Source organism: Lutjanus erythropterus, chromosome 17, assembly GCF_056507025.1.
Source record: "Lutjanus erythropterus isolate fLutEry1 chromosome 17, fLutEry1.hap2, whole genome shotgun sequence".
Classification (NCBI taxonomy): domain Eukaryota; kingdom Metazoa; phylum Chordata; class Actinopteri; order Lutjaniformes; family Lutjanidae; genus Lutjanus; species Lutjanus erythropterus.
Genome location: NC_139333.1, coordinates 15,518,638 through 15,531,097, shown reverse-complemented (window position 1 = coordinate 15,531,097; position 12,460 = coordinate 15,518,638). Strand labels below are relative to the sequence as shown.

At 37.3% G+C, this 12,460-nt stretch overlaps 2 protein-coding genes across 3 annotated transcripts in view; both read left to right on the top strand.

The window, feature by feature from the left end:
* Positions 1–3,995, top strand: part of lrp2b (low density lipoprotein receptor-related protein 2b) — a 51,495-nt gene extending 47,500 nt beyond the window's left edge. The window contains exons 77-81 of the mRNA XM_084740107.1: positions 645–776; positions 951–1,040; positions 1,242–1,319; positions 1,562–1,618; positions 2,883–3,995. Coding sequence (XP_084596233.1) covers positions 645–776; positions 951–1,040; positions 1,242–1,319; positions 1,562–1,618; positions 2,883–2,921 — 396 coding nt within the window. The 3' untranslated portion in view covers positions 2,922–3,995. The remainder of the gene's footprint in view (positions 1–644; positions 777–950; positions 1,041–1,241; positions 1,320–1,561; positions 1,619–2,882) is intronic.
* A 1,391-nt stretch (positions 3,996–5,386) lies between these two features.
* Positions 5,387–12,460, top strand: part of LOC146312013 (MAGUK p55 subfamily member 3-like) — a 30,262-nt gene continuing 23,188 nt past the window's right edge. For both annotated transcript variants that reach the window (XM_084740227.1, XM_084740226.1), the window contains exon 1: positions 5,387–5,624. The gene's annotated coding sequence lies outside the window, so the exon portion shown is untranslated. The remainder of the gene's footprint in view (positions 5,625–12,460) is intronic.

Genomic DNA, 12,460 nt, shown 5'->3' with positions numbered 1-12,460 from the left:
GCATGTTATGACCCAAGTTTGTGGTTTTTAGCAGCCGTTTTGATACATTTACTCTTGTAGAAGGAACTTGGGTAGCTCAGTTGGTAGAACGCACCCCCCATGTATGGAGGCTATAAGTCTTCTGCTCCGGCTATGAGTTCGATTCCCGTCTGTGGCCCTGCGCTGTGGGTTATTCCCCTGCTCTCTCTCCCCATTTCCCGTAATATCTTCAGCTCTCCTGTCAATTAAAGGCATAAAAGCCCCTCAAAAAATGTTTTTTTTAAAAAAAGAGACAGATGAAAGGCAGTTCTCATGATTATATATCTCACCAAAACCATATTAACCAAACCTCTAATGTAAAACTCTGGTTTCTTCAAATACCAATAAAATAACCAACCTTGAAATTACCCCAAGTTCTGAATAACTTAGAACTGGTCCCAACGCAGAAGCAAATATTTAATATTAATCACGTCACTGACTGCCAATGATTAACACCTCAAGATAAAATAAGAAAAACCTTTTTGATCCCAAACTGAAATTAACTTGTAGCATTATACTAAAGAAAAAATATTGCCCTGTAAAATGGATTGCACAGAGAAAGGGTAAATAAACAAAGAAGTATTACAGTGATTGACTCATCCTGTCTTGTTGTTGTATGGTGTCAGGTTCCCTGTACGTCTTTGTCCATGGTGGACGCTGGTGGGAAGAATTTTGAGAACCCAGCATATGAAGCTGGAAACCAACCTGCTGCTACTAACATGGTGACAGCAAGCTCTGCTCCCAATGGAACAAACAAGGTCAATAAATTCGTCATGGTAACAGCTTTAGTTTAAATGCCAAAGGGCAATATTGTCAAGAACATACTTTCCTTTGATATTTTTGACATGGACTCGGATATGGACTCGTGATGAACATATATTTTGACATATTTTGATTGGCTCAGTGTTGCAATTCTGTATTTTCTCCCCCAGGAGCTCAGTGATAATCCTTTGTGTGTGGAAGAAGTTAAAGTTGTGGACGAGCCAACAAGAAGTGCAAACACACTTACCACTGCCAGCAAGGTTCATCACCAATTTATCCAATTTATGTCACACTAGATGTTTTTCCTGTTTAATAACTGAATGGGTTCTCGAGGAGTAGATGTCTTCAGAGGTTACTGGCTGAACCACTGAGCGTTTTATTTATTTTGTTGTGTGATGATCATCAACCATTTTAAAGTTCTTTAAAGCCATTTATATTTTTCTACCTTGTGGCCACTTTAGGAGGCGTTTGAGAACCCAGCGTACGGCTCAGACATGGAAGATTTCATTTCTGCACAACCAGCTGCTTCGAGTGCACAGGTAGCCATGGAGACACAATTAGTCATATGTTAGACAATGTTTACAGCTCAATATCTGTAAACAATAAATATATTACATGCTTTGAATGTTTGAAATGTTGCAGGTAAAGATCTGACTTGATGTATAAGACAATGTCAAACAATAAGATGTGGAAGCAATAAGATCTTGAGTGTGTGTGTGTGTGTGTGTACATGGTAATGTGCTCAGTTACTGAAGAATTTCATTTCTCCTTCTTTTTCCAGAAGTTTGAGCCCACTGGGGAAGACAGATCTGTGTCTTTCAAAAACCCCACATACTCGGTGAGTCCAGAATGACAATTACCTCAAACTGAATGTGTCAAGGGGAGGAAAAAAAAGCATGAACAAGTGTCTCAAAGGACTTTCCATCATTCTGGATTTAAGATGCAAAAGTTTTGCACATGATTGTCGTAACATCTTGAAATTTCTATATATTTTTTCTTTAATTTCACAACATTTGTAGCTACACACTTGGTGGCAGTTAAAGGGAAAGTTCACCGCTTTTTATGTTTATGTCCAAGCTGTGCTGGTGGTAATTGTAGTCAATTGAAGCAATCAATTGCTCAGTGTGTGCTATATTGTTTAAGAAAATTTAAGTTCTTCTTCTTACAGATCTGGTGATGTCACAGTGATGTAGTTGGTGTTAAGGAAGAGCTATCGGGTATTTCAGTTTGCATTTCTAGTCTCCGCCTCTGGGCGGCCAGGGGGGCGTGCTAAATGAGTGTTTTTCTCACCTAATGCTATGTTTTGACCATCAAAATAACAGTTATAGGCTAGGGTGGTATTTAAGGCTGCAGCGATTAGTCAGTTAATCAAGTAGTCGAAAGAAAATAAGTTGCCAGTTATTTTGATAATCAATTAATCATTTCAGTCATTTTTCAAGCAAAAAAGTCAAACATTTCTTTGTGTTGTGGACTGTTAGTTGGACAAAGGAAGCCGTTTGAAGACGTTACTTTCAAATGTAATATCTATTATATATAGTTGTCCTGCCTGAAATTTGGCTCGCAGCATATCAAAACCCGTTAGTGTTTAGTAAATTTATTTGTACCATCTCTGTGTACAGGTTGTTAATGTAAAAGAAGGAAAACAATTATTGTATTTTGTTGAAATTTAAAATTGTGGTATCATGACAACTCTGTCTACTGTTGACTAAATGATTGATCAATTAATTATGAAAATAATTGGCAGATAAGTCAATAATGAAAATAATAGTTGCAGCCCTGGTGATGATACACACAATGCATCCTGGTATGTGTAGGCACTGCTGGCACCGCTCCACGAGCAGGAGAACTCCGCTTTCCTGAACAATATAGCAGCAGTGAGGAATTTATTGCTTCAGTTGACTACATTTATAATCAATACTGACTGGACATCCACATGAAAAGTGGTGAATTTCCCCTTTTTCATTTTGTGACATGATTTTGTCAGTTTCAGACAGTGTTTTTATTTGGTTTTAAAATGCTGCATACATTTATGTAAATGACATAAACCAGCATGTAAATGATATATCTGCTGTATGCTCAATTTTCAATTTCATTTTCGGCAGGAGAACCCACTTGCAGCTGCTCCAGATTCTGACATTTGATGTGATTGATGTGACCTCCAACCACTAGACTGGACCACACTTCAAGACTGAAACTGGACTCATCGAAGGATGTAGCTTTACTGAAGTAACAGCACAGCTCAACAACTGGAGCATTTCAAACTCTGGCAGACTTTAGACAAATCAACCAAGACAGTTTGTAAAGGAAAAATATTAATTTCAGTGTATGTGTGTACAAAAAGAATGTTTTACATAAATGATTTAATTTAACTGATATGAGACTCATTCGATTGATTGATTAGTTTGTTTTATATTTTTCTGTACATTTTGATTGTAAGAAAGTTGAATATTAAAAATGCTATTGTAATCATTGTGTGTCAGTAAAAGTCTAATTTGACTGCAAATTGTTTGAGTTGTTACAGAGAAATCAGATTTTAAGCCCTTTAGATTATAAGCCCCTGATACTGAACGTTATTACAATCTCTCTCTTATACCTTTCTTTGTGCGACAGTGCACATATCACAGGAGGATCTGTCTGATAGGACTCTGATCCCTGGCTACTGTATCTGACCCACTGAGCTCTGATGAGACGCTTTGTCATCATCCATTTAATCACACAGAGAGCCACGATTTGAGACCGTGATCACAGAGCAGCAGCAGTGATTCTGCTCTCCTCTCCACTCTGACTAACACAAACGCCTGAACACATCAAGGTCTCTTTGAGCTCGCAACAACCAGGCCAACCAGATGAGCAGAGGGACAAAAGAAAAGAAAAGTGGAGAAGACAGACAGAGGGAGTGAAGAAAAGTGGAAACACAATAGGCAGGAATGTAAATGGAGCTGTGAATGGTGTGTTTTTATTATGTTGTGGTCTGTGATGATTCATAGTTCATGTTTTCACAGAGCTGGACCCCCGCGCGGCATCTGTGACCATCAGCCAAAACATGTACTGTACCGCTCAGTGAGACACAGAGACAAGGAGGGAGGAGATGAATAGCAATGGATGGATTTGAGAGGGGCGGACCAAAGAGACATGCAGCTTGCAGCATGTGTGCATACTGTGCTGCCTTCAGGAGCCGTCAGAAATGGTGCAAACACTCATGAATGAGCCAACAGTGAGAATCAGAATTAGACGTTTATTGTGCCAAGTGGGTTTTCACGTACAGGGAATTTGCTGTGGTATGTTGCTGCGTATAAACAAAGTTAGTACAGGAAAAATATAAATAAAGGTGAAAGCAAGTACTTCAAGTCAAGAACAGTAAGTAGAAAATTGACAATAACATGAAAAAAATAAAACGATAATAGAATATGTACAATATGGCCAGTTTGTAAAAGAATGAGCTGTACAGTTTGTGCAGGAATGTGCAGAAGTTCACAATATTAAGTATAAAGAATATTTAGAATATGCAAGATTTCCACAGTTCCTAAATAGCCAAGAAGTTCTTCATTTGATCGTTTCAGTTTAGCTGGGTAATGGTTATTGTTCTGAATACATGGCATCTATCAAATTTATTGGTTTTTTTTCACAGAAGTCAGGATGAACATTTTCTTTAGCATTTAACAACTAGTTTTATTGTATGTTTTAGGTACATACCTAAATACATGAAGTGTGAATCCATTGCACAAGCCCAACAGACGTAAAGTGATTGGTTTTACATTATGTTATAGTTTATATAGAATCTCAAATTATCACAATAAATAAAAATACTTACGTTGAGTCAAATAATAGGTCAATTTTTCACATTACAAGATTCTGACTTTCCATTGAAATTCAAATAAAAACATTAAATTATATAGTTTAAAATATCTAAATTATTGAAATAATTGAACATGTTGACAAATGGATATGATGGGATAGTCAAAATATTGTCTTACTTTACTATCATAGTTTGGACATACCATGAGTATATTTGTCATTTCTAACAATTTGTTTTCCCTTTCCTGGCAGAAATGTATATATATATATTGATTTAATTTATGTTTTGCATTTTGCTGTTGCAGGACAATGTACTACACAACTTGAAACCACTTTAATAGTCAGTATTAATAGTGTGTCAGTGGCTCTCCAGGCAAAAAGATTGCTGTTGGGTCCTTATTGACCTCCACCTCTCTATAGAAAGCCATTATTTATGTATGCACTGTTATTTATTTATTTATTTATTTATTTTATTTTGACTAAAATGGCATTCCATACGCCACACAAAAAGAATATAAAGTGTCAACTAACAACAAACCACACTTTGAAAAAGGCCCCTCTAAAGGACAGGACCACTAGACTATGTAATAATGCAGGACAACCTTATTTGATGTTGTTCTTTAAAATATTATTTTACAATTTGACCTCTTCTCCTCTTCCTCTTCCTCTTTTTCCATTCAGCGAATATTCCTCAAAGACAAGAGCAGCATTAGTCTACCTTTTATCAAAAAATCTCGGATGTTAGAGATTACGAGGAGCACCTGAAGGCAGCAGAGAGAGAGAGCGAGGGCGAGAGCGCAGTGACTGACTGACAGAGGGGGAAGGGGCGGCTCGCTGAGCGATAGACTGGACGGAGCAGAGAAATAAAACCTCATGTGTGGCAGTCAGCTGAAGACGGACAGAAATATAAAGAAAAATACAGGAAAGGGCACAGACAGACAGACAGACAGACAGGCTGGTGTTAAAATAACAGAAGCGGTGCGTCGGGTTCAGAGAGGGACAGACAACAGAGAAACACGCACGCTGGGTTACAGAGGAGCCTCAACAAGGTAAGGATGCTTTTAACTCTGTGCAGCTTCTTTACCCCCTGTTCATTATGACAAAGAGAGAAACTGATAGCTGATTACACAAATATACACCAAGCAGTTACAAAACCTAATTCTGTTTGTGCATTATTTTATTTTCACATATTTTTTGTAATTTAGCCTTTTTATGAAATTGGGTTAGAGTAAAAGCATGTGGCCTGACTGTTGCATGTTAATTAATTAGGGCTGTGCATCACCTGTGATTGACTGCCAACTCCTGGAAGACATCATTGCATGAGCTCATAGAGCATCGTGGACTGCGTTTAAGCCAATTAAATGACTGAAAATGACCATTCTCCTTTTGAATCATGAGGAGAGAGCTGATCAATGTTATCACGGGGCAGCTGTGGAGAGGTGGCTGACAGGACAGACCTTTAGATGTGACTTGGTCACGCTTTGCTGCAGGCCAGAATGGGTTTTTATGGCTTCATTGGCTCTCAGGAGGAGCAGGACAGCCAGGGAGATTCTGTGAAGGTCAGGGTTTACTAAACAAATGTGCGCCAGTGTACTTCAGCCCAGTCAGAGATCAAGAGGAAGTCTTAAGACTGGGCTGCACCAACAAAACATACATTTAATCTAAGATTTGTTCTAATCAGAGTTTAGCAAAACTTGGTTTAAATGAGTAAATCCGGATTTAGAATCATTTAAAGCAGAGCTCTGTTGCACAACTTAAAAACTAATCTGTTTTAATAAAGCCAAGTTTATGTAAACCTGAATTAGAGTTTAATCAATATGGATGTGCTTTCTTATCTAAATTTCTAATTAAGTAAATTAGGGCTACAACTAATGATTATTTTCATAGTTGATTAGTTGGTCTTGATATTCTCTTGATTCATCGAGTAATAGTTATTTTTAAAATATGAGAAAATGGTGAAACAATTAATTAATTAATTTAATTAATTTATCAATCAGTTAATTGTTGCAGCTCTAAAATAAACAAACAACAACAACAAAACATCAGTGCTGATGTGACCAAGTCCGCTGCTCTGTACTCCTTAACAAAACATTTGCATAGGCTTATATTGTTTAGTAACTATAAGAATTAAATTTAATCTTGGCTTAGAGTAAAAATGAGGTTTAAAGAAGTTTATATGTATTATTTCTTAATTTTAGCATAATTTAAGCCATAATTTGATCATGTTTAAAAGTTAATCCTTGTTGGTGCAACTTGTTTTCCTTTTATGATTCTTTTGCCTTGTTCTGGGTAAAAATATGGTGTTTTTGATGTGGACAAACCACATTAATTCTCTGAAGAGGACATTGTTTTCAGCCTCTTAAGTTTGGCTCCCGACCAGCCAGATTGGCACTTGATCAGCCATCATGTCAAGGTCCTCCTTTGCCCCTAAAACCCATTTTGCTGTTGAACATCTAAAATTGCCTCCTGAGAGAGAAAGAGGCACATAAATGTCTGGTTTCCTTCACCTCAGACACAAAGCCAAAATTCAATCTCCCAACACTACAAGTGGTTCTTTATCCTGCTGTGTCTCGGAGAGAGCGTGTTGAAGGTGTTCTGAAGTGATGTTCTTCTTATACGCCTCTTAAAAGCTGTCTGGCTCCTCTGACCTCCTCTGCACAACTTTTTTTTTTATTATTTCTTTTCCATCATTTTTTTTTTTTTTTATCCTGGCACAATTAAAATCTAAACCTAATCTCAAGGTTAGCTGCGTACTAATAAAAGATTAACTTGGTGGAGAGAATAAGCTATTCAAGAATTATCAGCTTGCGTTGAGAGCTACTGATCTGCATGAAATAATTAAAGTACTCTTGCATATAGATCCTGCACATGATTTCAGCTGTTGGCTGACTTTATTAAAGCTGAAATAATGAGTTTGATTGACAGAAAAATAAGAAGCTATTTTGTTATGTGTTTTTTCAAGCAAAAGTAGTGGAAAAAAGCCAGACATTATCTGTTTCAAGTGTCTCAGATGACAGGATTTACCGCTTTTCTTTATCATTTATCACTTTAAACTTACAGCCATAGTTTTGATAATAAGTGGGGCTGCATGAGGTACTTATCCACAGTCAGTATATTACCTATAATACTCTTTTTAACACCTGGTGCTCTTTTTAACATTTCTTCTATTGTGTCTCTGTGTACATTTTTTTATATTTTGTTTGGATGTGATATATTGTATTTTGAATGTGCCTGTTTTTTCTGCACATGTTGCAAAGACAATTTTCACAAAGTATTTTCTATTCTAGATGGCAGTTGCCTCACCCACCTAAAAAAAATCAGTATCAGTTTAAGTGTACCCTATATTGATAATATTTTTATTGCTTTATCTTGTCATCAGACAGCTTTTTCTAGCACGGAACTGCCTTTATATAAGTTAGATATCACTTTCTCTAAAGACGCCACACTCCATTGGCAAAATTAGTCATTTTATTTCGCACAGCAAAGGAGTTCCTGGTCTACTGTTGCCTTGATCAGGGAGTTTGTTTCTGTTATTGCTTGATTTTGGTGAAGACACAAGACCAGCAACTCCTGTGTCCTACAAGGTAAAAGTACTGATTTAATTGCCAGTGGAGTTTGGAGACAGTGGTTGGCTTATTTAATGTCAGTTTCTCGTTGGAAAAGTTTGGGTTTTTTTAGGTGGCTGAAATACATTTTGCTGCTGACTACTGTAGGTAATACACTGAGTAGACAACCCCACTTTAAATAAACCAAACTATGCCTTTTGATATCTTTTAGAGTTTAGAGATATTTGAAGACATCTTGGAAATGGAAACGGAAAATAATGATGGGTGTTCTTTCAACATTATGTTTAATGCAGACAAAGAATACTGGGTTTTGTTGTAAAGAGAGCAGAAATAATTTTATTTCTTTGAAATGAGAAACACTGTAATTCTTTGTGGAGTTGCTATAGATTATCTTAATACCTCTGTGAAATGTACAGCAGGCAACTTTTTTTTTTTCCCCAAAAACGGCTATTGGAATTAAATCTGTCATGTCCAAAGATGTCAGATCAGCCATGTGGGTGGCATCAATGGAATACACACACACACACACACACACACACAGAGTGGTGGGCAGATGGCATCAGCAGCGTGTCAGCGACCTCGCCCCTCTCTGTCTCCCTCTCGGGACCCGTCCAACAGCAAATGAGTCTGGCAAACAGGTGGCGTTGGTGTATGTTTGTCTGTGTGTGTGTGTGAGTGGAGAGGACATAGACATAAGGTTAAGCTCTCGAAAACAAAGTCAGTATAATGAATTACTACGCTGACTTGACTGTAGATTGTGCCTGTGCCTAGTTTAGTGGGGGGATGAATAATCTTGTCAGAAGTTTTTTGAAGATTAATAACAAAGAGGCGGAGCCAGAGAGAGAGAGACACCAGGGATAAAGTTAACCAGCGGAAAACTCAAATCAAATGAGGATTTTCCTGTCAGTCATGAACCTCGACGCTCCACGATAAACAACATCTGAAGCATGAAGAAAAGGCATGAAATGTTGTCATGATCCTGCACAGTTGTGTGAAAACAGCAGCCAGGGGAAAACCATGAGTAGAAACATGAAATGACATTAAAATCCAGTGACTAAACTCACATCTGACAGCTGTACTGCGCTGCTATGGAGACTCTTAGAGCCGTGTAAGATGACATACATTGCAATACTAGTCATCCTTTAGGAGGTGTAGTAGTAAACAAGATGGAATGATTACCACAAGGTCAAACAGTTTTCAGTATAATGCATTAAATTGCATTTATTATAATTTAAGCACCGGGCTTGTTGAAGTCTCCTTGAGCAACTCTCAAAACCCCTACGCTACTGAGACAAGGTGATTAAAAAGAAAACATTACAATTGGAGACAACAAATGATGAATTATTCATGTTTAAACATACTACAATAAGTTTTTAACTGGTTATGAAACGGTCTCAGTTTAATACGGATGCTTCTATATGACCTTCATAAGCAAACAAGACCATCAGCGAGAAGATTGTCTATTTGCGTAGTTACTCTTAATAACTGCCACCAGGTCGGATTCTCCTTGAAATCAGATGAGACGATTTACATCATGCAGACCTGAGGAGTTTTTCCATTTTTCCAGGCAGAGTTACCGTGAGTAGTACTGTTCACTAGTTAAGCAGAAGGAAATGGACTGTTTTATTTTTTATGTTAAATTTTGTGATCATAGCGGTGGAAATTCTGTCAACAGGGGCCTCCAAAAATCAACATGATATGAAAGTTCCTTGTGGTAGCTTAAAATAAAGCCTGTATGCAAATATTGTAAAGAGAACAAGTAAAAGTAAGCAAATCAACTAAATCTTAACTCATACTTTGCGTTAAAGTTGGAACAAAATGTTTAATATTTTCATCTCTGTGTCTCACAGAAATAATGAGACTGATGTGACCTCAAACTAATTAACAATTAACCTCTTCTTAAGGGTGTTAAGGGGTTTCAAGTCATGTTCACGCAGAACTTGTCTTACCAGGGGACATAATGTGATTTAGAAATGACCAGCCGATATCTGTATTTCTTGGATATGATGTCAATGTTCTGTGTAACATCAACATTTTAGAGCTGGAGTGTCTGTTCTTCTGCAGTCAGTAATAAAATAGAGTAACTTAGGGCTGTTTTGCCCACTTTCTACATGTTACAACTAGAGCTGCAACTAACGTTCGCTTCCATAGTTGATTAATTGTGCGATTATTTTCTCTATTAATCAATTAAAAAGTTGTTTTGTCAATAAAATGTCATGGAGTGTTGATGAACAGTATTTTCCAAAGCCCAAGGTGACATCCTTAAATGTCTAATTTTGTCCATAACCCAAAGATATTAAGTTTAGAATATCCTAGAGGCATGAAAAAACCCATATCATATTTAAGATGCTGGAATCAGAGAATTTTGACTTTTTTTCCTCCTCCTTAATTACTCAAACCAATTAATCAATTGTGAAAACAGTTGGTGATATTGTAATAATCGATTAATCATTGCAGCTCTTGTCACAATCATAAATACACATTTGCTCCTACCCTCTGTGATCATCACTCAGTATACAGTAGCTGACCTCACAGCACAGCTGTTGACCGCTGCTCATCATTGTATGAGCCGTGATCAGATTTCAGACCTGTTCAGTTGTCTGACAACAGAAAACACATCAAATCATGAGATGCCGATTCCGAACCGTTAACATATATAAAGATGGACAACATGAGAGCTTCTCAACATGGAAGCCACAGTCTTGCTCGCCTCCTGGTGGCTGGTTACAGTCATAAATCCCGTCCACTCCATGTTAGCAGATGGGACATGAGTCAAACTAAAACATCAAAATACACATAAAACAAATTTTAAGTAGTTCTTGTCACACTAATGCATGTTTACGTGTCATTTTTTCTGATAAGTGTGGTTATAATTATTTGTTGCCATAAAAAGGAAGTTTCTTGTCATGATAGACAGCTGAGCTCCGCTCCGCGACTCCGGCTTCAAATGACGTCACCAGTGTAAGATGGCACCGCTCAGTTGTGGGATTTTTAGGCTTCATTTTGAGACATGTTGTCCATCTTTATTTACAGTCGATAGTTAGATAGGTATTTAAATTTGCCAAAAGTGGTGGACCAGACAACAAACTGACATTGCCATCCCTAGAACAACATTGCTAGCATGGCTAAAGCCCCCAAAAGGATTCTGTTTTTACTGATATGTAATTGGATAAATTACATAAAACGATCAGTCAGTCATTAAAAATGTTATAGATTCATTTTCTATTAATCACAGCTAATTAATTATTTGACTAATTGTTTCAGTCTTCATTTTTGTTTCTGGTGTTTTACTTTATAAAAACCACATTTCCTATCAATGCACTGGGAAAAGGTAAATGCTTTTCAGTATAGCCTCAGCTACATCCTTGCTAGTATTTAGTTTCTCCTCTAATCTACCAGTCCTTTCTAATCTGCTTCATTGTATTCTTTGAAATCCTCAGTGATGCACACAGCCGCGAGCACTGCCGTCTTAAATCAAGGAGGCTAGATAATACCGCCATATGGCCGGTGGGAAACCTAAGTGTTTAGACGATAGACTCGGTGAAAAAACAGAAAGATGCCGGTTTTAAGCTCTTCTCAGCCTCTTGTAATTAGAGAGGGTCGGATGGAGGGAGGATGAGATGGAGAGAAAGAAGGTCAGGAACGTGGGCCAAGTGTGCAGGGAGGAGGGCTGAACGAAAGCAGGGAAACACAGCGGAGGAGCGAGAGGATTTACCCCAGAGTTGTTACCGCTGTTATTGTTAGAAACAAGTTTTCTCAATGCAGTGGGGAACAGACGGCAAAAACAAAATCAACTTTCATTTGAAGACAAGGAAATGCAGCTTTTCAATAATTTAATCTGGAGATGATAAAAGCAAGAGCATACTTCCTTCCTACAAAAGCAGCAAACAATAATTACAGAAGCAGCAAAGTTTAGAAAAATTACTTTTCAAGCTGGCAGGCAAAAAACATTATAATGCCTTCATTTTCTGCTTTTTACACCGATTATTTTAAACCCCCAGAAAGATAGATCTTATATAATAATGCTCTTTATACTTTATTGACCATTTTATTTATGTATGTATGTATGTATGTATGTATGTATGTATGTATGTATGTATGTATGACATCATAATATAGTCAGACAATACAATACACTTAAATGCGTGATTTAAATGTTGCTTAACTTCACTTAATGGCTTGAACTGAATTGAAATGCAAAAAATCTTAGATGGCAGTTACTACTAAGGTTGCCACCCATCCCATATAATATGGGATCGTCCCATATTGAGAAATAAAATTCACTGTCTCTTCCAACATGCGATGTAGCTCGTCCTGCA